The 26,127-nt window shown below is 33.7% G+C and overlaps 3 protein-coding genes across 3 annotated transcripts; all 3 read left to right on the top strand.

Moving 5' to 3' along the window:
• Window positions 1-975: 975 nt before the first annotated feature.
• On the top strand, window positions 976-1,578 carry LOC131858162 (probable LRR receptor-like serine/threonine-protein kinase At3g47570). Its single transcript, XM_059211252.1, has one exon. The coding sequence runs from the start codon at window positions 976-978 to the stop codon at window positions 1,576-1,578; it is 603 nt and encodes a 200-aa protein (XP_059067235.1).
• Window positions 1,579-6,809: 5,231 nt separating this feature from the next.
• On the top strand, window positions 6,810-7,517 carry LOC131858161 (LRR receptor-like serine/threonine-protein kinase RGI5). The gene has a single exon (XM_059211250.1). It carries the CDS (start codon window positions 6,810-6,812, stop codon window positions 7,515-7,517), a length of 708 nt encoding a protein of 235 aa, XP_059067233.1.
• A 48-nt stretch (window positions 7,518-7,565) lies between these two features.
• On the top strand, window positions 7,566-14,144 carry LOC131048119 (putative leucine-rich repeat receptor-like serine/threonine-protein kinase At2g24130). The gene is made up of 3 exons (XM_059211249.1): window positions 7,566-8,031; window positions 13,106-13,594; window positions 13,696-14,144. The coding sequence occupies exons 1-3, from the start codon at window positions 7,566-7,568 to the stop codon at window positions 14,142-14,144; spliced, it is 1,404 nt and encodes a 467-aa protein (XP_059067232.1).
• Window positions 14,145-26,127: the final 11,983 nt, after the last annotated feature.

Below are 26,127 nucleotides of genomic sequence, written 5' to 3'. Positions count from 1 at the left end.
TTACAAATTCTTATGAACAAATTAATATTTTCATTTTAATTATCTAACAATTATAATTCTTACCAGTGAAAATGGGAAGAGAAGTTCACAATGACTATCACTCATCGTCATGGCATGATGTAATCTGTTACAATGATTACCCCTTTTTGACTAGCTTCAACCAAAAAATTGCATTAGTCTTTATACCACAACGGCTTCCTTGCAAACTGAGACCTCTATTACATTATATTGACCGACTTCAATTGCTCCTTTGCTTCCTGCGACTATTTCTTCTTGCAACCTGCACTATAACTTTTTAGGATTGGCAGATTATGTAAGCAACTTTTTTAAACCTGCAATATTCTTTTTCTCTTTCAGCAATACCTCTCCCTCTTTGATAGCTTTTTCTTCGCATACAACTTGTCCTTTAGTGGCAAGAATTTTATTTTCTTTTAATGTAATCTCCTTTTTGTTAAGACTTATTTTTTCTACATGGCAACTATCTTCGTAAAAGCTCCTTTATCCAGCTATTCTGTGGTTTTTTAATCCAACTATTTTCCTAGACGTCCTCTGAGAATCTCCATCGATCTTCTTTTTCAATTACAAAGAATTATTTAATGTTTTTCCTTCTACTTTTACAAACCAAAAGTGTAGAAATTAATAGTTTATTCTTGTTATTTTATTCCAGCGACATTTTCGTGCATAATTGGTGGTCATTTTGTACACTTTTTGGGTTTTTTATTGAATAATTTAAGTAATAGACGAATACTTTAACTTTCGGCCGAATATCATACAGTGTGGCACAATTATTGCGCAAATCTTCCAAACTTTTTCTTAAGCGAGTTCCCACAATAAAATTCAGTAAAAGCTATCTTTCATACTTTTCTCTTTAACTTGACCAATTGTACAGAGCAATTCTTTATATTTCTCTGAAGTAATACATTCCTCCGCCAACTTCAAAAGCAGATTAGTGCGTGTGGATTCGTGCTATCGGACATGACGATGGGATTGCAAGAGCAGGTGAATTTTTGTAAAGGTTGGTTCATCTTTTTCCTCCTCTGCTTTTGTTTTGTGTTGCCCACATTTTCATTCAATGATTTCCAAAACCAGAAACAAATCGATGCACAAGCTTTGCTCGAGTTAAAAATGTCTGTGAAAATAGATCCAACATTTTCTCTATCTAATTGGGTAGCCGGAAATAATGTTTGCAATTGGACTGGAATAACCTGTAATGACCAAAAACGGGTTGTGAGTGTGGTTCTCAAATACAAGGAGCTGAGTGGTCAGATTCCCCCTCATATGGGCAACATCTCCTTCCTTACAACTCTCGACCTCTCTTATAATTATTTGTCTGGCTCCAGTACCCACCATTTTGGTAGATTAGAGAAGCTGCAGTACCTTAACTTGGATGGAAATCATTTGCAAGGTTCAATTCCACCTAGTATGGGCACATGTACAAATCTGTTGCATCTCACATTAGAAAATAATTTCTTGAGTGGAAGCATACCGGCAGAGCTGAGTTCATTGCACAACCTGGAAATTGTAGACTCTGAAACTACTATGTCTCTTCAGAGCCAACCGATTAATCAAATTAAATAACAAAGAACACATAAAAAACAACAACCCTGTTTTTTGGAATTGCACACACCAATTTCTTTTATTGAAACTTAATTAAAAAATTACATAGAGGCTGTATATATAACGAATTTGCAGTCTAGAAGAATTAATAATAATTGCAGTTCTAAATATATTCCTAGCATTGCATAGAAAGCTACTAAGGCTCTCAAACTAAAAAAAGCAAACTACTCCCTAAATTAAGAATACAATAAGTGCATGCACAGCATGCTTTATTTACTAAAAACAAATTCATGAAAAAAACAAAACTAAAAATAGTCCTAAGGATTAATGCATGTTGGAGTACATGCTTTATGTGCATGAATAAACAAAAAACTATTAACTAAACTAATCTAGCTGCATACTAGAGCAGCAACAGTTATCAACATACTCCCTGTTGATGTTGAGAGGGCTCACAATCTTATCTCGTAGTGCTATAAACTGAGCTTTCGCAACCGCTTTGGTGAATATATCTGCTAGCTGATCCTGGGTGTTGATGTGCTTCAATTTGACATCCTTCTTCTGCACCAAATCTCGTATGAAGTGATATTTCAAATCAAAATGCTTTATTCTGCTGTGATGAACCGGATTCTTAGCTAACTTGATGGCACTCACATTGTCACAATAAATTACTGTAGGCTGAATTTGTTTTTCTCCAATTTCTTCCAAAACTTTTCTGAGCCAAAGAGCTTGTGTACCTATTGAGGTAATTGCAACATACTCTGCTTCTGTAGATGAGAGGGCAACAATACTTTTCTTTTTTGAGCTCCAGGTAATCAAACCAGAACCAAAAGAAAAAGAATTTCCAGATGTAGATTTACGATCATCCATACTACCTCCCCAATTTGAATCACTAAAGCCTACTAGATTGAACTTTTTAGAAGAGTAGTAATGAATACCAAAACTTAAATTCCCTTTCACATACCTCAAAATCCTCTTGGCTGCCTTCATATGTATTTTAGATGGATTTGTCATATACATTGAAACAAGTGAAACCGAATAGGCAATATCAGGCCTTGTGTGGATTAGAAACATCAAGCTACCCACAATACTTCTGTAAGCTATCTCATCAACTAAATCAGCATCATCATCTCTACATAACAAATCTCCATGAGCACTTGGAGTGGAGGCAGGGTTAAAATCAGTAATATTAAATTTCTTCAGCATATCCTGTGCATACTTTGTTTGACAAATGAAAATCTCATCCTTACTTTGATAAACCTCCATTCCTAGAAAATATTTCATTAGACCAAGAGCTTTCATCTCAAATTCTTTCATCATAGCAGCTTTGAATTCATCTTTCATCTTAGAACTACTACCCATATACAAAAGATCATCAACATACAAACTTATGATGAGAATATTAGTACCTTCTTGTTTGTAGTATAGGGTAGGATCACTCTTACTTCTTTGAAAGCCATTCTCCTGAAAGTATCCATCAATCCTAGCATACCACGCTCTTGGTGCTTGCTTGAGGCCATACAAAGCCTTCTTCAACTTGTAGACATAATTATCTTTTCCTTCCACTTCAAAACCTAGTGGCTGCTCCACATATACTTCATCTTCTAAGTACCCATTCAAGAAGGCACTTTTCACGTCCATATGATGTATGCTCCACTTCTTCTGAGCTGCTAATGAAATCAACATTCTTATGGTCTCTTGTCTTGCTACTGGTGCAAATGTCTCTTCATAGTCAATTCCATACTTCTGTGTGAAGCCTTTAGCAACTAATCTTGCCTTGTGTCTTTCAACACTCCCATCACTATTAAATTTGGTCTTGTAGACCCATTTGGTGCCAATCCTTTTTTTTTCATGTGGAAGTTCTTTTAACTCCCAAGTGTCATTCTTGTGAATGGAACCCATCTCTTCTTCCATGGCTTTCACCCAAACCTCATTAGTACATGCATCTTTGAAAGATGATGGTTCAAATCAACCTTGGCTAATAAAGAAAAATTCACTGTCTCACCTATTGGGTTTTCTTCATGTACTTGATTTCCACTCTTCCAGTAGATATCACTCAATCTCCTTACCTTCCTTGTAGAGCTTGGAGAAGAAGCTGGACTTGAACTTGGTACTAAAGAACTTGATGAAGGATTGCTTGGTGGAGTTAAACCACTAGATATAGAAACATTAGTTGGCTGCTCATGATCAATATCAACAATTATATCATCATTCAAAATAGATTTTAGCTTCTCAACATGACCTTTTTGATGACTATAAACTCCTCCTTCATCAAAAATTACATCTCTTGAGACAATAAGCTTGTTAGTGAGGGGATTATACAATCTATAAGCCTTGCTTTTCTCACTATATCCAATGAAAATACATGACTCACTCTTTGCATCTAACTTCTATCTATTTTGATCAGGTACATGCACATAAGCCAAACAACTAAAAACTTTGAAATGATTAACATTAGGCCTTTTACCATACCAAGCTTCATAAGGAGTCATCTTTTCTAGTGCACTGGTGGGACTACGGTTGAGGATGTACATAGTTGTAGCAACTGCATCTCCCTAATAAGAATTTCTCAGTCCCTTGGTTTGTAACATGCACCTTGCCATTTCAACCAGAGTATGATTCTTCCTTTCAGCTACTCCATTTTGTTGAGGTATGTATGCAGTAGTAAGTTGCCTCTTGATGCCATTAAAATCACAATGACTTTGGAAAGCCTTTGAGCAAAATTCTCCTCCACGATCAGTCCTTAAACACTTGATCTTGCACCCTTTCTCATTTTCCACAAGGGCTTTAAACTTCTTGAATGTATCCAAGTCTTCATCTTTGGCCTTCAAAAAATATACCCAACAATTTCATGAGTAATAATCAATAAAAGTGATGAAATATGATGACTTACCCAAACTCTTAGTCTGTATAGGACCACATATATCTGAATGAACAAGCTGAAGTGGGTGATGAGCCCTCCATGCATTGCCCTTTGGAAACTTTTCTCTTGTATGCTTTCCTTTAGCACAACCTTCACAAACCTCCTTGTGTTCCTCAACCTTGGACAAACCAGAAACTAATACATGTGAGGTTAGAAACTTCAAACTATGAAAATTTAAATGCCCATACCTGAGATGCCATAACCAACTTGAATCCTCATAAGCCATATTTGCCAAATTGTTGTTATGTTCACCAAACCTCAAGGGGAACATTCTATTTCTTGTCATAGGAACAACAGTGTTCACCCTATTACCCTTATTCTTATCATAGATAGTACATGTCTTATTCTCAAAGACTACTTTATAATTTTTCTCACATAGCTACCCAACACTTAACAAATTGTGCTTCAATTGTGGAGTATAATAAATATCATGAATACTCTTTATACCTTCTTTTGTTTAGACCTCCATAGCTCCTTTGGCAGCAACCTCCAATGATTTATCATCACCAAGCTGGATCTTGGATTTGAAACTTCCATCCTTTGTTGAGAACAACTTCTCATTCCCTATCATATGGTTAGAGCATCCAGAACCTAGGTACCAAACATCTTTACTAGTATTTTCACCCTTGGCATAAGATAAAAATAAGTGTTCAGGAGGATTCTCACTACTTTCTTGAGCATAGTTAGCACTTTTACCTTCTTTCAATCTGCATTCTCTTTCAAAGTGGTCATACCTATTACAATGGTAACATTGAACATTTTTCTTATCAAATCCACCTCTACCTCTTCCTCTGAAACCACCACTTCCTCTTGAGCCACCTCTTCCTCTACCTCTTGAAGAATTTTGGCTTTGCCCTTTACCTTGGCCTTGATTGATTTTGGCACTACTGCTGCTTGTATCTTCATTTTTTGTGATTAGCAATTTAGAGGAAAATGCTTTCTCTACACCTTCTAAAGAATCTTTCAATCTTTCTTCATGAGACATTAGGGATCCAACTAGTTGATCAAACTGTAGTTTTGTCAAATCCTTGCTTTCTTCTATGATTATTGCTACATGATTCCATCTAGGTGTCAAAGATCTCAACACCTTTTTTATCAAAACTTCATTGCTTACAATTTCCCCAAGTGTAGCCATTTTATTGACCACATCTTTGACTCTGACACAAAAATCACTTATACTTTCGGCGTCTTGCATCTTCAAATTCTTGAACTCTCACTTCAATGTCTAAAGCTTGACCACTTTAACTTGATCACTACCCTGGTAAGCTTCTTGTAGAGTCTTCCAACCATCTTTGGTAGTTGTTGCCCCTAATATTCTTGGAAATAAGCTCTTATCAAGAGCTATCTGAATGTGAAACAAAGCTTGAGCATTCTTTTTCCTTGCTTCCTTTCTAGCTATTTTGTCATTGGTTGTAAGGGTATTCCAATCAATTGGCTCTTCATAACCTGATTCAATAATCTCCCACAAATCTTTTCCAATCAAAAAGGTCAGCATCTTAATACACCAATAATCATAATCATTCCCATCAAATTCTGGAATGGGCATATGGTTAGAATTCGACATGATTAACTTTGGCGAAATTCTAACAATAAAACTTTAACCCAAAACAATTTTACCTACTCTGATACCACTTGTAGAATCTGAAACTACTATGTCTCCTCAGAGCCAACCGATTAATCAAATTAAATAACAAAGAACACATAATAACAACAACCCTATTTTTTGGAATTGCACACACCAATTTCTTTTATTGAAACTTAATTAAAAAATTACATAGAGGTTGTATATATAAAGAATTTGCAGTCTAGAAGAATTAATAATAACTGCAGTTCTAAATATATTCCTAGCATTGCATGGAAAGCCATTAAAGCTCTCAAACTAAAAAAAGTAAACTACTCCCTAAATTAAGAATACAATAAGTGCATGCACAGCATGCTTTATTTATTAAAAACAAACTCATGCAAAAAACAAAACTAAAAATAGTCCTAGGATTAATGCATGTTGGAGTACATGCTTTATGTGCATGAATAAACAAAAAACTATTAACTAAACTAATCTAGCTGCATGCTAGAGCAACATCAGTTATCAATAGAAATACTTATGCTAGATTCCAATAAATTGACAGCTGTCATCCCACAAGAGTTGGCAAACTGTTCTGTGCTCAAAACCATAAATATTGGTTGAAACCTTCTAACTGGACGGATCCCCTCTAAACTCTGTGTCCTCGAAGATTTAAGAGTATTGATACTGAGAAGCAATTGGCTTTCGGGAGAAATTCCCAAGTCTTTGAGTAACTGCACAAGGTTGCATTACTTGTCGCTGAGGGAGAACATGCTTGAGGGATCAATTCCATCTGAAATTTTCACAACATTGTCCAGATTACGACATCTGAATGTGCGTTTCAACAAACTCAATGGTAGCATCCTAGAAGAGATTGGTCAATTACAGCAACTGAGGCAGCTTAAGTTGGGGAACAATAGCTTTATTGGTGCCATTCCCAAGGCGCTTGGAAATTGTTCTTCTCTGGATATGTTGTCGTTATTTTCGAATTCTTTCTATGGCTACATTCCAACAGAATTGGGTTCACTTACACTACTCCAAGTACTTCAGTTGGATGAAAATAGCCTTGGAGGATCAATTCCATCTTCTCTCATGAACTGCATAGAATTGAAATTCTTGAGTCTAAAGCACAACAAGTTTGCAGGGACAATTCCAGAGGATATAGGCTATAAGTTGCCCAAATTGGAAGCAATTTTCCTCAGAGGGAATAATCTAAGTGGCAGCCTCCCAAAATCTTTAGGAAACTATTCGGCGGTCTATGCTCTTTCGACTCGGGATAAAAAGTTGAGCGGAGTGATACCCCAAGAGTTGGGGATGCTGAGTCGACTACAATCACTTGGGCTTCATATGAACAGCTTCCATGAATTTGTTTTTCCTTTTCTCTTAAATTGTACACAACTACGAGTGGTTAGTCTCGTAGTCAACAGGTTCGAGGGCTCCATTCTTGTTAACATTGGCCTCAAGCTCACCAACTTATGATTTCTTTCTGCTAGAGGAAATCTATTCAGTGGGGAGATCCCAAAGTCTATGGGAAATTGTTCTCAGCTCTTACATCTTCATCTCACTGGCAATCAGCTAAGTGGTATGGTGCCTCAAGAATTGGGAATGCTAACTGTTCTAAGAAAACTACATCTAGGAAGAAATAATTTATCAAGTGGAAGTTCCACCACAACATCTATTTTGAACATTCTTACAAACTGCTCCAATCTCAAAGAACTCTATCTCTATCAGAACCATTTCAGTGGCACTTTATTACGGGCCATAGGAAAACTCTATCCTAACCTATCAAAACTATCCTTGAGAAGCAACAATATAACTGGTAATGTACCAGAAGAAATTGGCAACCTTACTGTGTTGACCATTATTTCTCTCGGCAATAACAATATAATTGGCAAAATTCCGAAAGCACTAAGTCGTCTTGAAGAATCTACAGTGGCTGGAATAGAGCTTCAACAAACTACAAGGCACAATTCCAGTAGAGTTTGGCAAGCTAGTAAATTTAGAATATCTATGGCTTCGGCTAAATAATCTATCTGGCGAAATTCCTTCATCAATAGGCAGTCTACAGCAAATGAGAAAACTAGACCTCAGTTGTAATGAGCTAACAGGAAGGATACCAGATGCCATTGGAAAATGTTTTCATCTAGAGATGATTGACCTCTCACACAATAGCCTCATCAGAAATATCCCTCTAGAGACCTCAAGCTTCCATTCTCTAGCCTTCTACCTCAATTTTTCACACAATTCATTGACAGGAAGATTGCCTTCACTGGGAGTAATGCAACATATTCAAGCCATTGATATCTCTGCTAAAAAACTCTTAGGACCCATCCCTGGAGATATGGGGAGTTGCGTGGGACTGCAATACCTGAAGCTGACCAAAAACAAGTTGGATGGAATAGTGCCAACATCAATAGGATAGCTCAAAAGTCTTGAGGTCATTGACTTATCCTTCAATAAACTATCAGGACCAGTGCCACCATCAATTGTAAATCTCACTATGCTTCGCCTGCTAAATTTCTCCTACAACAACTTGAGTGGATCAGTTCCCAATGAAGGAGCTTTCAGAAATCTAAGCGCAACATCATTTTTGAGAAATCCTAGATTATGCGCAACCTCAAGCTGGTTGAATTTACCAAATTGCACATCTGCAGGGATCCGTTCAAATGGATTTAACAGGAAGGTTGTCATGATTGTTTCAATTGCCACATTTTTGGCATTGTGTTGCATTTTAGGCATATTTTTCATCTTCTCCAGAGAGACAAAAACAACACTATTCACAAATAGTTTAGTGGGAAGGGCTTTCATGCAAATATCCACCCTAGAGCTTCACAGAGCAATGGAAGGATTTAGTGCTACTAATTTGTGTAATGTCCACACTTTGAAATATAATTTAATAATAAATAATTATAATAAAATTAAAATACAAAAGAATAAAGAAATAAAAATTAAATTAAAACATAATTAAATAATAATATTGGATATTTAATATGTGTTGTTAAATATATATATAATAAAGAAGAATGTGTTAATAACTAAATAGATTAAATAATATTGTTAACACCCAATGAATTGATTATGAATGCCACGATTTCTTATTGGGTAAAGAGATACCATTTAATATTGGGAGGACGTGACTCAAGACTAAGTCATGTCTCCCCCAATGAGCGTGCCTTTTCCTTTACAATAAAGGTAAGCATGCGTGGGTCAAAGAGGACATACGGAAGAGAAGAATATTTTAAGAGGAGAGGAAAACTATTTTCAGAAGTGGGGCCCAGCCATTACATAGGATTCTAACTAAGATGTGAATCAAGAACGGCAGACTCTATTTTGCAGATGGCCACTACAGGGGCGAACTCCAACAGCAGGCTGCGATCTACCAATAGGTAAGGGATATCACAAAGTATATGTAAATATTCTAATATATATATTAATGAATATTAGAATATATATATTAATAAATATTATTAATAAATATTTTCATATATATTAATGAATATTAGAAAATATATAATACTGAATATTATTAATAAATATTTTAATATATATTTTAATGTATATTAATAAAGAATATTTTAATATATATTGATGAAGATAAATAACGAATATGTTAATACATATGTTGATGAATATAAGTAACGAACATTTTAATATATATGTTAATGAATGGTTCTTAGATGTAAGGAATGTGTATAAACCTAAGTAGATATCAATGAATAGTAGGGATATATGTAAGGAATAAATATGAATATTCGTTAATGAACATTTTATATATGTTGGGGAATACATGTTAAATTAGGAATATGTACATGTGGATTATGGAATAGGAAAATGGTAATAAAAGGCAAAAATGTATTATAAATGTAATCACATGTTGGAGGCTATAGGGAGGAAACTCCCTTAGTCTAATGGAGGGATTATGATAATCCCTAGGGCAGTATATATACTAATTATTGATATGCATATGTAGGGCTTGGTTGATTAAGTTCAACCAAGAGGAGATGGATTTGGCTAGTCCACTCCGAGGACCTGGGTGATGGGATGCATCACTCAAGGCAAGGAATGACACATGGTCTTCCTTGGAGGGCTTGGGCATAAGAGGTTACACCCAAGACAGGAATCAAACTAACCATCGATTTCCTGGAGGGCTTGGATGTAAGAAATTACATTCAAAACAGGAGTTGAATTCATCTTCGACTTCCTGGAGGGCTTGGAACCAAGATGGGTTGCAAAAAGGCGAGCTTCACGACCGCCTAAGGACATACTTTGTATGGCATCGTATCCTTTTATTTGATTAAAATTATGATTATGTTAATTAAGTATTTTAAAATTCGGTTGCAATTTAGATTACATATATATATTTATATGTCTGTTGTATTCTAACAATCTGTTTTTGCAGGATAGTGATCTCTAACTAGTAGGGACATTATAGTGGTATCAGAGCTTTGATCCTGCCATCCTATAGGGTAAATAATCTAAAGATGAATCAATGAATCATTCTAGTCAAGGAAAATGAATCTAACAATATGTGTATTCACATGTATGCTCTGTGTTTGCAGATATCCATGTGTATGCTTCATGTTTTCAATTGTATGCTCTGTGTTTGATTCATATCTGATGTGTTTGTTTGCTCCATGAGTGTCTATGACTACTATAATCATAAGTTCTTAACATTAAATATCTATGATATTGTGCAAACCATTTAAGAGGTGACACGAAACAAGGATGAGAGAAAAACTTGTCTTTAATTACACAACTATGAAATGTATAAGTAATCCATGATGAATTTATTGAGCAAACTGCCATGATAGTAATATAAGGAAGTACAAGGAGGGAGAATGGTGATGAGGTCCTCCTCTAGGTAGCCCACCTCATGGTAGTTGACTAATGGTCCCATCAGGCCAAGGGGGTGTAAGACAAAGTCCACTGCTCTTGGACTTAGAGGGGAAGGACATTCAGGGCACCCTATTGTATCTTTCCAAACTCTATCATAATTGATTATTAACAAGGGGATAAGGATGGGAGTGATGAAGGGGAATGGTGATAGGATACCTCACTAGGCAACCCACCTCATGTTAGTTTATTGGTGGTCCCATGAGGCCAAGGGGGCTCTGACTTTCACTCCACTCTTGGGCCTAGGGTAGAGGGTCTCTTGGACACTTCATCATCCCTCTTACTCCCACTTTCTTATGATTGAGCTCCAATAGGGAGTTGGACTAGACCGTGGTTAAGTTAATTTATGCTTAATTATCTTTCTTTAGATATTTATATTATTAGTTCCAATGGTTTCCTAATCTGTTACAAGATCTCAATCAGGTATGCATCTTATTCCATTTGTAGTTTTACATAAAAGGGTGTTTTAGGGCAAGAACTAGAGTTTTTACAAAAGTAGCAGCATGTTTATCCTATGAGTGTTTGGAAAGCCATTTCATATTGGGAAGCATTTTGAACATTCCATGATCATTGCTTGAGGACAACCAATCTTGAGTGGGGTGGACTGTAATGTCCCCACTTTGAAATATAATTTAATAATAAATAATTATAATAAAATTAAAATACAAAAGAATAAAGAAGTAAAAATTAAATTAAAACATAATTAAATAATAATATTGGATATTTAATATGTGTTGTTAAATATATATAATAAAGAATAATGTGTTAATAACTAAATAGATTAAATAATATTATTAACACCCAATGAATTGATTATGAATGCCACGATTTCTTATTGGGTAAAGAGATACCATTTAATATTGGGAGGACGTGACTCAAGACTAAGTCATGTCTCCCCCAATGAGTGTGCCTTTTCCTTTACAATAAAGGTAAGCATGCGTGGGTCAAAGAGGACATACGGAAGAGAAGAATATTTTAAGAGGAAAGGAAAACTATTTTTAGAAGTGGGGCCCAGCCATTACATAGGATTCTAACTAGGACGTGAATCAGGAACTGCGGACTCTATTTTGCAAATGGCCACTATAGGGGCAAACTCCAACAGCAGGATGCGATCTACCAACAGGTAAGGGATATCACAAAGTATATGTAAATATTCTAATATATATATTAGTGAATATTAGAATATATATATTAATAAATATTTTAATATATATTAATGAATATTAGAATATATATATTAATGAATATTATTAATAAATATTTTAATATATATATTAATGTATATTAATAACAAATATTTTAATATATATATTGATGAAGATAAATAACGAAAATGTTAATACATATGTTGATGAATATAAGTAACGAACATTTTAATATATATGTTAATGAATGGTTCTTAGATGTAAGGAATGTGTATAAACCTAAGTAGATATCAATGAATAGTAGGGATATATTTAAGGAATAAATGTGAATATTGGTTATTGAACATTTTATATATGTTGGGGAATACATGTTAAATTAGGAATATGTACATGTGGATTATGGAATAGGAAAATGGTAATAAAAGGCAAAAATGTATTATAAATGTAATCACATGTTGGAGGCTATAGGGAGGAAACTCCCTTAGTCTAATGGAGGGATTATGATAATCCCTAGGGCAGTATATATAATGATTATTGATATGCATATGTAGGGCTTGGTTGATTAAGTTCAACCAAGAGGAGATGGATCTGGCCGGTCCACTCCGAGGACTTGGGTGATGGGATGCATCACCCAAGGCAAGGAATGACACATGGTCTTCCTTGGAGGGCTTGGGTGTAAGAGGTTACACCCAAGACAGGAATCGAAAAATCGAACTAACCTTCGATTTCCTGGAGGGCTTGGATGTAAGAAATTACATTCAAGACAGAAGTCGAATTCATCTTCGACTTCTTGGAGGGCTTGGAACCAAGATGGGTTCCAAGAAGGCGAACTTCACGGCTGCCTAAGGACATACTTTGTATGGCATCGTATCCTTTTATTTGATTAAAATTATGATTATGTTAATTAAGTATTTTAAAATTCGGTTGCAATTTAGATTACATATATATATTAATATGTCTGTTGTATTCTAACAATCTGTTTTTGCAGGATAGTGATCTCTAACTAGTAGGGACATTACAATTTGCTAGGGGCAGGTAGCTTCAGTTCCGTTTACCGAGGACTGCTATCTGATAACACATTGGTGGCTGTTAAAGTATTCGATCAGGATCCTCAAAATTCATACAAGAACTTCTACAAAGAGTGCAGAATACTAAGCAAAATCAGACACCGCAATCTGGTCAAAGTCTTGTCCTCTTGCTCAACGCCAGAATTCAGGGCTCTGGTACTCCAGTTCATGTCAAAAGGAAGCCTCGAACAACAGCTGCACCAAGATTGCAGGTTGACTTCAAAGATGAGATTGAACATCGCACTGGATGTGGCACACGCAATGGCATATTTACACCACGATTGTTCTCCTCCTGTTGTTCACTGTGACTTGAAACCCTCAAATGTTTTAATGGATGAGAACATGACAACCCAAGTGGCCGATTTTGGGATTGCCCGTCTAATGTCTTCCACCGATTCTGCAAGCAGCAGCACATCTATGCTGAAGGGAACAGTAGGCTACCTTGCTCCAGGTAAATTTCTCAGCAATATGAAGCCCAGGCATGTGTTAGATTTTTTTATTTGTCGTATGTCTTTTTTATTAAGATCACTGAAATGCTCTGAACAATTGTAGAATGTGGATTGGGGGGACAAGCCACGACCAAGATCGATGTTTACAGTTTTGGTGTGCTCATCCTTGAAATGGTGACAAGAAAGAAGCCCACAGATAAAATGTTCATTGGCAACAAAACTTTGCCCAGTTGGGTGAGAACAGCGTATCCTGAAGCACTGGAGAACGTGGTGGACAGAGAAATGGTAGGTGATGAGTTGCATGTGGAGGGATTCATGGAATCCACAGAGCAGGGCAGGTGGCTGGTTAGTTTGATTGGGCTGGCGTTACAATGCACGAGATATAGTCCAGGGGAAAGACCAACAATGAGAGAGGTGGAGGGCATACTCGAAAGGATTGTGTATGGCACAGCATATGGCAATTTAGAGGAGCATCCATCAGTGCAGAGTTTATTAACACCAGTCAGGGGATTAGGCCATCCAAATAGTGGTACATCATCTTCATCCACTTAAGTTATTGAATATTATTCATCAACAATCTCCCCTAGATAGATTTTATAAACAATTATATTTATTTATTTTCGAAGTACGTGCTGTTGTGGAAACTCTTATAGATCCTAGTAACCAGTTATATATATTTGGCTATTATATTTAATAATTGGGATATATAATTTATATTTACATAATTACTTTGTTTTTTAATTTCTATTCAAAATTTCCCAATAATAATTTAACGTTTAGGGATTTAAAGAATTAGTGTGGATTTTTTTAAGTAATTCATGAAAAAATATAGATTTTAAGATATTTGCTTAATCTATATTATAAATTTAATATAGATGTTCTTAAATATATATTAGTAACATATAAAATATTATTTTATTATTCAATATTATATTAACATAATATATTGATAATTCTTTTTTTTTTTTTTTGAGATAATACTGAGTTATATGATTTCTTTCAACATCAATTAAAACTTGTATTTATTTTTTAAACATGTTATGGTTTCAATCTCGTGTGCACCCTAGAAATCACTTAATGAAAATACAGAGGAATCTATCGACACTTAACTATATTTTTAATTCTAGGTGTAATGATACTAATTGTGTTTAGATTATATTAGCTTGATGGTGAAATAGTGCAAGAAGGATTGTTCTATAACTTGGACCAGAGGATAGCAAATTGATTTCAATAAGAGAGGCATACTAATCAAGGATGACATGGCATTTTGCAGTCTAGAACACATTATCCTATTTCCAATGTTATGTGACCTATTCCCCTAATATGGGAAAGACTAGACCGATATCAAAGTGTGAAATGACTTATGATGCCCCGAAGCATTTGTGTTTTTCCCAGTCAAGTTCCCTTGTCCTCCGCCCCCTCTTATCATTTGTATTAAATAATTAAAAAATAATATTTTATTTTTATACATAAAATTACTTTTGATTTATTTGTCCTTATTTAAAAAGTAGGAGATTATTGTTTTCATCCACTCTATTTTGTATTCATCTTATTAAAAAAATAGTACCACCATAAAAAATTATTGTTTTGTAATGTTTCAAATTTTATTGAACTGAATTTATAATTTTTTATTGGCCTATGCTTTTTTCACGAAGACATAATTATACCAATGGCTAATAAGTTTGGCATAATATTTATGTACTCAAACCAACATTAGAGGGAGTCTTATATGCATAATAATTGTCCTTTTTTTGGTTACGTAATCCATTCTCTCACAACAAGTTCAAGTTGAGTAATTTGGTAGTAGCTATATGTTTATCAAGTCAAGTCAAATTGATTTGGTACTATCCTTCATAATTAATTGACTTGGAAAGAAAGACAAGTACACAAAATTGAAGAAGCAACATCCACATCTAATGAGGACTAATGAGGATCGACTAGAGTCACTAAATATTGACATAACACATACCAAACCATCTCAAAAGAAACAAAGTCTAGTTTTTCCCATGGAATGTGAATTACTTGAAATAACACAACTAAATTCTTTAATTATTTAGAATTCTTTAGAAATTCATATCATGTGAAATATTTGACTTGTTTCGAGGTTGTGTAAACCTAGAAAAAATCATTTAATTTTTTTATTATGTTTATAGTTGTTGAAGCATGTTGAATCTCCTAGCCTTTGTGTTTTCAAATCATAATTTCATTATAATTTCTAGTTTATGCTTAAGCTTTATTGATTGTGTTACTATGGTAGTTTGATGTTATATAATATTGAGACTTTATAATAATGATGACCTAGATATTGGGAAAATTTATTTGGAATGTTGTAACTTTGAGCTTGTACTCTACTTAAGAAAATGGTCGTTGTGAGTTACATAATGAGGCTTGTGGTTGTTGATATAATATGTTTTAAGGTTAAGTAGATTAATAGTAAAACAGTGAGTTAATTATAGAAGATATAAATAGTGATCAATAATATTGATTGATTTAAGCTATAAAGGGGTTTTACTTCTCCTGGCTCAATTGAAAATAAATGATCGATCTCTCTATAGTTCAAAATCCTTGTGATTTGTTGTCCTAAGATGAACTATTTTTTTAAGAGAATAAGTTTAGTTGTGCTATGCTAAATAAGTTTTGGGTGACTATAAGGATTTCACTAAGAGGTAAGGACTTATATTGGATCGAACCTAAAAGGTAAACTTTCATTATTAATATTGCATGTTGAACCTTTCTTGTGTTAATTGTATACAATAGAATTAGGAAACTATTAGATTTTCATGGCATATGTTGATTCTTTAAGATTTATGGGGCATTTTATGAAGGTTGATAACAAAGTGGTTGCACGACTAATATAGAAAATTGTAGATGATAGTGACAATGGTTGATTAATATGGTTCATGCTATAATAATAACTTTTTGTGCTATATATGTATTACAACTATGATACTGAAGTGTTTTCTTAGATTTTGGCAATGGTTCATTACTATTGAATGATTGTCATGGGTTATTATGGGCAATCTCATACTTTTATTTGGGAAGTACCTTCTTATAGAAGTTTTCTTTGGAATAAGAGTTATTGTATTAGTCTTTTTAGGGTAAAATTTGTATATTCATACTATTTTTTAGGGTTTTTGTGTCCATTTTGAGTGGTTTTATTCCTATTGTTTTTTATTAAAGGGGTTGAGCAGGTTTTGAAGGGACCCAAAACCCTATTTACATAAAGTTACCATCGGATAACCATTAGCATACCATCAAGAAACAAGCAGCCAAAACACAAAAAAAAAAAAAAAAATAGACCACAACACAACAAAAAAGACAAGACAACTAGTTCAAATTCTTTAAGGCTTCAATTGCTTCTACTTCAAGCTAAGAAAGGTTCATGGACAATTTCTTCATATCTCTCACATATTGTGCAGCTTGGTCCACCATCTTCTTCCTGCTCACCCTTGTACGAGTGCAAGGGCCTCTACCCTCCTCCTAAGTAGACTGCTTTACTTTCTCAATTACATAAATATCAATGAAGGATGATTTATCCTCTTGAGCCCTCTCAAGCTTCTCTATCATAACTCTAATATTCTTTGTGCTGGACTTAATAACCTTGTAGCTGAAGTTGACCGGGGTAATTAAATTATCATTGATCCTTTTGTAGTTTGTCTCTAATCTCATTATTCTTACTTCAAAATCTTCCTTCATGTGTTTTATATCCTTAACCTCTTTTTGTAGGGAAACAACCATGTTACTTCCTTCCTTCTCCAGCCAATTCAAATTTGGGTCCTTCAGGTTATCTAGTTTATTCTTGACTACACGGATAGAAATATTAATCTCATTAATCTCATTAAAGAAAAAAAACTTCATTCTAACATTATCAATAGTAGTGTTCCTAGCCACAACAAGGAGGGTTAAAGGACTCTCTTTGTTAAGATTTAACATGGGGGGTTTGTGGTTTAGGTCATGAGGGAAAGGGAGCCTCCCATCATAGCTAGTCTTAGGGTGGGATTCCTCTGAAGCCCTCAAACCCTCCTGATTACCAACCTTAAGGGAAGACTCCAAAGAAGAATCTTTCCTAGCCCCATCATTCTTTTTCCTTTTCTTAACACGTATCCCCTCTTCTCCTTCAAAAGAACTATGTTGTGAAACTGAAAGAGGGGAATCCTTTCTACCTTTAGGGTGTCTTTCAAAAGACTTCTTCCCCGTATCCTCTTCCAACTCCTCAGTATTCCATCCACTACCCTCAGAGAAAGGGGAATCATAACCATCCAGATCAAAACAATCCCCATCTTTAATAGATTTACCTTTCCCCAAGGATTTTTTGAAATGCTCTGTTAATTAAAAAAAATCAAACCTTCATGTAGAATGGTGTATTTTTATCCTTTTTTATTCTGTAATGCTCAATTCTAAAGAAGAAAGCAGTAAAAAAGGGAACAAAACCCTATCCTTATGCCTAAAATAATTAAGGAGAGCAAAATGTTAGTTATACAAAAGTGAATAGCAGTCATCAAGAGTAAAAAAATTTAAAATTACCTTTAGGACTTTGACCCACAAGGGTTTGATGGATTTCATCTTGTAGCCACCTTTGTATTTGACTAGTCACTTTCCTTCTTTACCCTTGATAAAATTTTGGACTTCTTCATTAGCCGACTTTCTATCCTTAAATAACTTCTTCCCCTCCATGCTTAGCCCAGATACTTCAACAATAAGCTCCTTTGTGAGTTTAAATTGTGCCCATAAACCATAACCTAGTCTTTCTTCCACCCTTTAGCAAAATCCCTAGAAAGATTATGATTGGAACCATGAAGCCTTTCAAGGTAAGGTGTAACCCCCCTCTCTCCAAAATTCTCCATATAGTGCTATTTTTCTTGATTTTCTCACATTTTAGGGGCTCAAGCTTGTTCCTATCTCCCCCCATAGCTCAAGACCACTAAAAAAACAAGAGTGATGCTCTAAGATCCCTGGAATTGGAAGTGTTGAGAAATAAAGGACCCCCTAAGAAGCCCCTCTCACTCTTAACAAGGACAAAAAAATTGCCCATAAAACATGCCACCAACAAGGTAGATACAAAAACCATAACTCTAGTCATCATGAAATAGTAGGGGATTAATAGTTTTGGCATGGACCCTATCATAGGCCACCAAATATTTAAGATTAGCTAACAAATCATCAGTTCACCCCCATTCAAGTTTATGATTAATAGAAAATCTTGAATTGGCCAATAGGTCAACAACCCCATTGGCCTCCCTGAAGTTTTGGGAAATATAACAATCTTAAAAGAAGGAGATAATATCCAACGACCCCTTAATTTAATTCTCAATTGACCAAATTGACTTATATTTATTTTTGAGGCATTTAATTATAATCTGTGAGTCTCCTACTAACCAAACATTTTTAAAGTTTAATATAGAAGCTAATAAAATCCCATGGTAGGCCTCCACCACTTGAGCTAGGTGATTGTTCTGGGTACCCAATGGGAGCACCACCACTGCAATGAACCCACCATACTCATCTCTTAACACTCCCCCACAACTAGTCAGATCAGGGTTACCCTTCTCTACCCCATAATTACAATTTTTATGTTTATTCCAAACCAACATTTGTGTTTGTTATATGCTACATTGTAAGCCCATATCTGACAAGTCCAATATCAATTTTACATCTAGAAACTAAGATATTTAGAATAGAATATTTTATGAGAAAACATGTAGACATGCCAAGCTTTATAGGGTGAGATAAAACCTCTAAATTTATTTTTGAATAAGATCATTAAATAAAAATTCAAATGTCTAAGGCACTTAAACAAAAGAAAAATTTAGAACTATTATTTTTATGAAGTGATTGTGGGTGGTCATAATGTATTATTGTTCCCATTTAAGATGGTATTATTAGATATATTTTTACTACTATCTTTATCTATTATACTTCCTTATTGGACTTGATCAACCCAATAACCCTTTCATGTGCTTTATTTATTTGTAAAATAGGATACTCATGTAGTTTGGAATGCATCAATATCATCTAGGAATGTTTGTTGAGTAAATAGATTATACTTTTATGAATGATGAGTGACAATATTATTAGGACATTCATGGTTAGTGTTTTGTGATCAATACTTTAAAAAAGGAAATGAAGTTACATGAGTGAGCAAAATGATAAGAGATTAAACATGTAAATTATTCAACTAAAAATTCATGTTTGTGTGTGTTGAAGTACACATGATATATATAGTTCTCATAATAATTTTAAATAGAAAAAATGATTTTAGTAAAGATACTTGTGAAATTAAAACGAAGGTAAAAGAGATCTATAAATTAAAAGAAGAAACATTAAGGAATATAAATATTCAATGTTGGCATCTTCAATTATTGATTATGTATTTGTTTGAATTTTATGTAGATATTTATTATGCTACTAAAGACAAAAATTAAATTACAAGGGGGGAATTGTTATGTTCCTTTTCTCAAGAGAAGATAAAGTTATGAAATAACCCTTTTATAATTAGAAAGGAAGATAAAATAAAATACCTCAGTTTAAAGAAATTTTAAAAAAATGTTTATGAAAAACTCTCTTAAAAGGAGGAATAATTATATTTACTAAAGGATAATTAAAGGTGATTTTTATGAAAGGTTGTGATGGTTTCGAAACCACCCCTTAAAAGGTTATATAAGTCATTTATGTAAGACTTAGAAGGTGGCATGGAGATCACTAATGGAAGAAGAAGAAGGTGGCTTAGTGGTCTGTGGGCATTTGGAGAAGAGGCACATAGTGTATGTCTAGCTCGAGGTACAATGAAAACTTAAGAGTATTCTAACTATGACTAGTTATATATGTCATGAGGTAGAATTGGTTATGAACCTTTGTCTATGTTATTTATGTCATGAGATAGGGTTTGGTTTTGTGTAAGAACTAGTTATTTTGTTATTTATGTTGTGAGGTAGATTTGGTTTGGTGTAAGAATTGGCTTTCACTAGGGTGCTATAGCCACAAAGGACCCACAACCACTAGAATCTTGTTAGAGTGAGGACTATTCCAATTGCTTAAGAGTAAGATAAGTGTTGGAAACCTTTAGTCTCAAGATATTCAAAATATAATAAATGACTTTTGTGATAATATGAATGAGTAATGTGCCTATGTTGATAAGTTTATTATGTTAAAATTTGACCTTATAATCATAACTTTAATATTTATCTAATTCTAGAGAAATTAATTAATTAAGTCTTAGAGAAAATACCATTACATGATATATTAGAATAAAAGATGTCAAAAAAAATCAATAATTAGTATAGAAAGATCTCTATATGTGATGAAAATTTATTTGGTTGTATCACATTGACCCTGAGGTATAATGGTGTTGTAAGAGCTTAAAGAAAGGCCCACAACTCACTTTTATAAGGGAGCATACGAAAGTGACTATGAAGAAAGGAAGATAGTGCTATGTATTTTTCATCTCTATGAAACCATACTAATATTTTCTTATCACTTATGACTATATAATCAACTTCATTCATACCTTAATAGCTATAAATAACATATAAATATCTTTCTCACATTACACATGTAGAAGAATAATCATTTTACTTAAAATGTATCACTCACATAATACAATTCATATTTTCCAATTAGAATCGATGGATATGCGATTTTACGAAAAAGTTGCACAATCACACCAATCAAGAGAATGCACAAACATAATCATGAACTTCAAGGTTCTTTCCAAATTTTGTAACTTAAAATAAAATAAGGGAATCTAAGAAGCAATATATTACACACATATAGTTAAGAGGTATTTCTTTGAGAGTGATTAATTTTTCTTCTATTAAACTGTAAATCAAATTACATCTTACCCTTCCCTCTCAAGTGTAACAATAAATAGGAAGATCTCTTCCTTACTATTTAGGGTTTATCCACACTGGTTTGACTATTGACTCATACAACTAGCACATACGCAAACATACACTAAATTCTATTTGATTGGGTTATTATGTGATTGTGTAGCTGCAACTAAGCACAGTGAACTCAAGGCCCTAGTGTGGAAATCAGAGCTCTCATGAATCTAAGGACCACCATAATATTAAATTGACATCTCATAAAATACACATAAAAAAGCATAAATCATTGCAGCCTATTCAAATATACAAGACTAGAGACATGAAATCATATTTTGACATTATGTTAGATTACACAAGCCAATAACAAGACAACACATAAGGATGCATATTTTTCTACAATAGAACACAAGGTCAAATAGAATGAATACATAAGAAGAAATCATGAATACCACCATGACAAGAACTGCTTACATCCATCTCTATTGAGCACACCATGAGCAAGAACATTGTTGGAGCACTTATCTACCCAACCATGAGGTATTTCAATCCCTTTGAATTCTTCCTTACATCAAGAATACCTAACCCAACACAACGACACCTAACAAATCAATACTAGCTAAAATAATTAAATTTGTGTAGTATGATGTATCTACATCTAATGCTAATGTTGATACACTATATGCATATACCATCCATAGGCATACTAAAAAAAATAAGAGAAAACTACAATGTATAGATGTTGCAATCTATGCATTTTCACATCTCTACCTTTCAAGGTTTGACAACAACTTCATTCTTAGTTTTAGACACCTTATATTGTCCTTTAATTAAACAAATATTTATTATTTAATTAATTATTTTATCCTAATATCTTCTATTAATTAAATATTTTATTATTTTATTTAATTAATTCATTAGTCTCTTCCACTATTAACTAAATAAATATCTTTATTTATTTAATTAATTCACTAAGGCTCTTCTTTCTAATTTAAATAAAAATTTATTATTTATTTAATCCCATGTCTCTTTCCCAAATTAAATAAATTATTTATTTATTTTTATTATGTCTTTTCTTCTATTAATTAAAGAAATACATTTAATTATTTAATTAATTCATTTATCTTTTTCTACTTTTCAACATGATGACACATCTCCCTAAAATACCTACTCCTCAATCCTAGCCTTCCATTTCAATTTAACCTTTGAATCTCATTCATTTTTATCTTTTACCTTTCCACCTCTTAATCTCCCCCCTTCATCTTTACCTACCCTAAAGTTTTATAAATTTACTTTCATCTATGTGATCCTGGCCCTTCATCTTTTAACCTTTGAATCTAAACCCTTCATTCTCTTGGATATTTCTATAAAAGAGGTTTTATCCTTCCATTTTGTCATCTATAATCAAGTATTACAAGTCTACATCATCACAACCACATTCATTCCTCTTTCAACTCTTGTGAAAGTGAAACACAAATCTAAGAGCAATAACATCAAATAAAAGATCATGGACGATAGGAGAAAAATGGAGATAAGCCTATTGGACATGTGGAGTTATATTTGTTTATTTCATTAGTATTTGAAAGTTTGATATATTTTTCATTGATGTTATGTTGAATTATTATGTAGATCTAGGGTTAGTGGTTGCACCTCTTTAGGGTTTACAAATATATTCAAAATTTAGCATAAGCATTTTGGCACACCTGGTAGAACTTGGATCTCTATTAGATATATATTTTTGTCAATTTTCCTAACCTTATTTTTCTATTTTGTGCAAAAATTTGTAGACTTACCTTTTGTAGCTAGGGTTGGAGACACAATCTTAGAGTTTGCAAAGATTTGATAACATATCTCAAAGGGTTTTGATTTTTGTGATTTTTTACACATAAACTTTACTGTGGGTTGGGAAGGGTATAAGGAGCTCCTTGTCCAAAAATCAAAATTTTCTCATCAATTTTGAGTGATTTATTAAAAAAAATTATGAAAATTAAATTTTGGATGCAAATCAATAAATTTTTCAAAAGTCTTATATTTCCATAACACTCAAAATTAAATGGGAGAATGTTGACAAAAATGTCTCAACCTAGCTATTTCTATTTTTAAATTAAATAATTAATTGGAAAATTGTAATTATCTTTTATTTTTCATGAAAGTTGTTAAATGCAATTGTGACAACTTGTAAGATGCTTTAAAATTGTCAAAACAGTAAAAGCATGAAAAAGGGGAAAGATAAATGAAATCTTGTTAAGATAAAGGTCTTTCAAAAAGCGGATAAAAACACAAGTTGAAAGAAAAATCTTTTTATTTTTTGTGATTTGTGGCTAAGTGGTTTTCGAAACCATTTGTGATTTATGGTTTTTCTCATGCCAATTTATTTAGTGCTTGAGTTGAAGGAAAAATATGCTATTCATAGAAGCAAAAAAGTGTTGTAGAAATTTAGAGAGAGAGCTTGTATTGATGTAACTTATTTGAAGGATTAATACAAGTCTATGATCTCTTTGGGTGTGGATTCTTTTCCCGAAAGAGTTTCTCCATGTAATTCTTAAGTTATGGTTTGCATCTATTTTGTTATCCATTTCCATCTTTGATTTAGTGTTATTTTTTTGTTTGGAAGCATAAGATAATCAACATAATTTCACTATTAATATTTGATTTAGTCTTTCAAATCATGCCAAAAATACTAAGAACCTTGTCCTACATGAGGGGTTAATCCTGCTTATAATGGAATACACCAAAGCGCATGAGATCAAGCCCTCTGCTATTTTGAACAATCCTAATACTTCGGCTAGCCCTTATGTGCATGTGGTTTCAGACATAGAGATTGATGAGAAGGAGTGGGGTGAGATAGCCATGGACTAGCGTGACCTTCATGTGTCTAATGACCCAGATTATTGGTCCTCAAAGGAAGAGGGTCCCCCAAAGAAAGCTACTCCCAATACGAATAGTAGCAGAAAAAGAAAACCCCACCCTAGACCTATAGCTAACAAGTTGAAAACCCCCCCTTCTAAACCCCAAGAGTTGGACCCTCGAAGCTCAAAAAAGAAAAAAGTGGGGAAAGTGATGGAGTCAAAGAATAAAGGGGAAGAGGAAATCAAACTGAATATTCCCCTTAATGTGGACCCAGGCGAACACAAAAAGGAAGAAATGAATTTTGAAGTGCTTCTGGCTAATTCCACCAATAGCCAGGAGAAGTGTTTTCGTGGGGTTATCAGCGAGATCACCTTCATAAAACAAGGCATTAAAGACATAATAAACACCTTTACTAAAAACCCTATGGTGGATAAAACTGACAAGCTCTTGAGAATGACTCAAAAATTAACTGAAGATGTGAGGGTTATGAAAATCGAGCATGAGTCAAGAATTGCTAGTCTAGAAAAGAGTATGGAGGAATTAAAAGGAAATCTCAAGGGTCTAGTGGAAATAAGAAAAGAGGCAATCAATAATAGTGTAGAAGGTCTTAAAAAGGTAAACAAGAGAATTGTTGTTCAGAAAGTCCAGCCGCTCAGTAGTGTGCCACCTTCAATTGCCAGGTCGAAAAAGAAGAATTTGGAGATAAATTCACAAGTAATGGCTATGCAGGTTTCATGTGGACCATCTACTAGGATTAGAAGCAGGAACTAGGAGAGGTGCGCCATGAGATTCATCATGGAGGAGCTCAAAGAAATAAATAAGAAAGTAATCCAGAAAAATACTAAGCTCATGCAAGCTCTTGGTTAGTCCTTTGTTAGTGTTGTTTGGTTGTTCAGCTCAGGTCTCTTTGTTTCTTTTTGAGTGTTGAGGGGTGTTTCCCCTGTTTTTGTTGCCGTTTGGTTATTGTTTGTACTGTAGTTCACTTTTGGTTTATTTTTCTATTGTTTGGATTTGGGTTTCGGTTCCCTGTAAAACTCGTTTTATCTTAATCAAAAACATAATTTCACTATATGTTTTATCCTATTTTTCAACAATTTGATCTTAAGATTCTAGAGATCCATTTTCTACCATATCCCAAACATCTTTTAAACAAAACAATTTTTTTTTTTTTATTATCCAAATATTATAATTCTTACATGTCAAAAATGAGATGTTGAGACTAACTCCCTACAAGCTCCTTTATGCATAATGCTTGGACAGTAATTCTTCTTTTTTTTTTCAACAACTATTTTCCTTGATCTCTTTTGCATCTCTATGATATCGCCATATAGAAATAGAAGCAAAACACAAATTTTCTAAAAAAAAATCCTCCTCCATTCAACTAGTAAAATGCTTACAAATTATTTCAGTATATAGAGGTTTCCAATTAAATAGAATCTAAGAAAAAAAAATCATTGCCCAATTAATTTAATCTAGAAAATGAACTATTATCATGCAAAATATTATTTAACGTATTTCCTGCTACTTTTTAAACTAAAAACATAGAAATGAATACTTAATTCTATTATTTTATTCCAACGGCATTTTGGTGCATGATTGGTGGTCACTTTGTAGACTTTTGGGATTTTTAGGAATAATTTAATTTAAATAATTGCTATTGGAAACGATAAAGAACTTAACTTTTAGCCAAATATCATACTTTTTCTTCCAAGAGTCCCCACAATTAAATCCAGTGGAAGTTCTCCTATCTTTCATACTTCTCTTTCACTTGTAGAGAGTAATTTTTTATATTTCCCTAAAGTAATACATTCCTCCGCCAACTGCAAAAGCAGAATAGTGCGTTTGCATTCGCACTATCAGACATG

Source organism: Cryptomeria japonica, chromosome 1 (assembly GCF_030272615.1).
Source record: "Cryptomeria japonica chromosome 1, Sugi_1.0, whole genome shotgun sequence".
NCBI lineage: Eukaryota > Viridiplantae > Streptophyta > Pinopsida > Cupressales > Cupressaceae > Cryptomeria > Cryptomeria japonica.
The sequence above is the reverse complement of the archived record's forward strand: the minus strand, read 5'-3'. Positions and strand labels throughout refer to the sequence as shown.

What these genes read in the sequence shown, in the direction of transcription:
- LOC131858162 (XM_059211252.1), top strand. Translation starts at nt 976, where the DNA reads ATGACGATGGGATTGCAAGAGCAGGTGAATTTTTGTAAAGGTTGGTTC.
- LOC131858161 (XM_059211250.1), top strand. Translation starts at nt 6,810, where the DNA reads ATGCTTGAGGGATCAATTCCATCTGAAATTTTCACAACATTGTCCAGA.
- LOC131048119 (XM_059211249.1), top strand. Translation starts at nt 7,566, where the DNA reads ATGGGAAATTGTTCTCAGCTCTTACATCTTCATCTCACTGGCAATCAG. An exon ending in CAGTAGAGTTTGGCAAGCTA is followed by an intron (nt 8,032 to 13,105) that starts GTAAATTTAGAA and finishes ACAATTTGCTAG; the next exon opens with GGGCAGGTAGCTTCAGTTCC. An exon ending in AGTAGGCTACCTTGCTCCAG is followed by an intron (nt 13,595 to 13,695) that starts GTAAATTTCTCA and finishes GAACAATTGTAG; the next exon opens with AATGTGGATTGGGGGGACAA.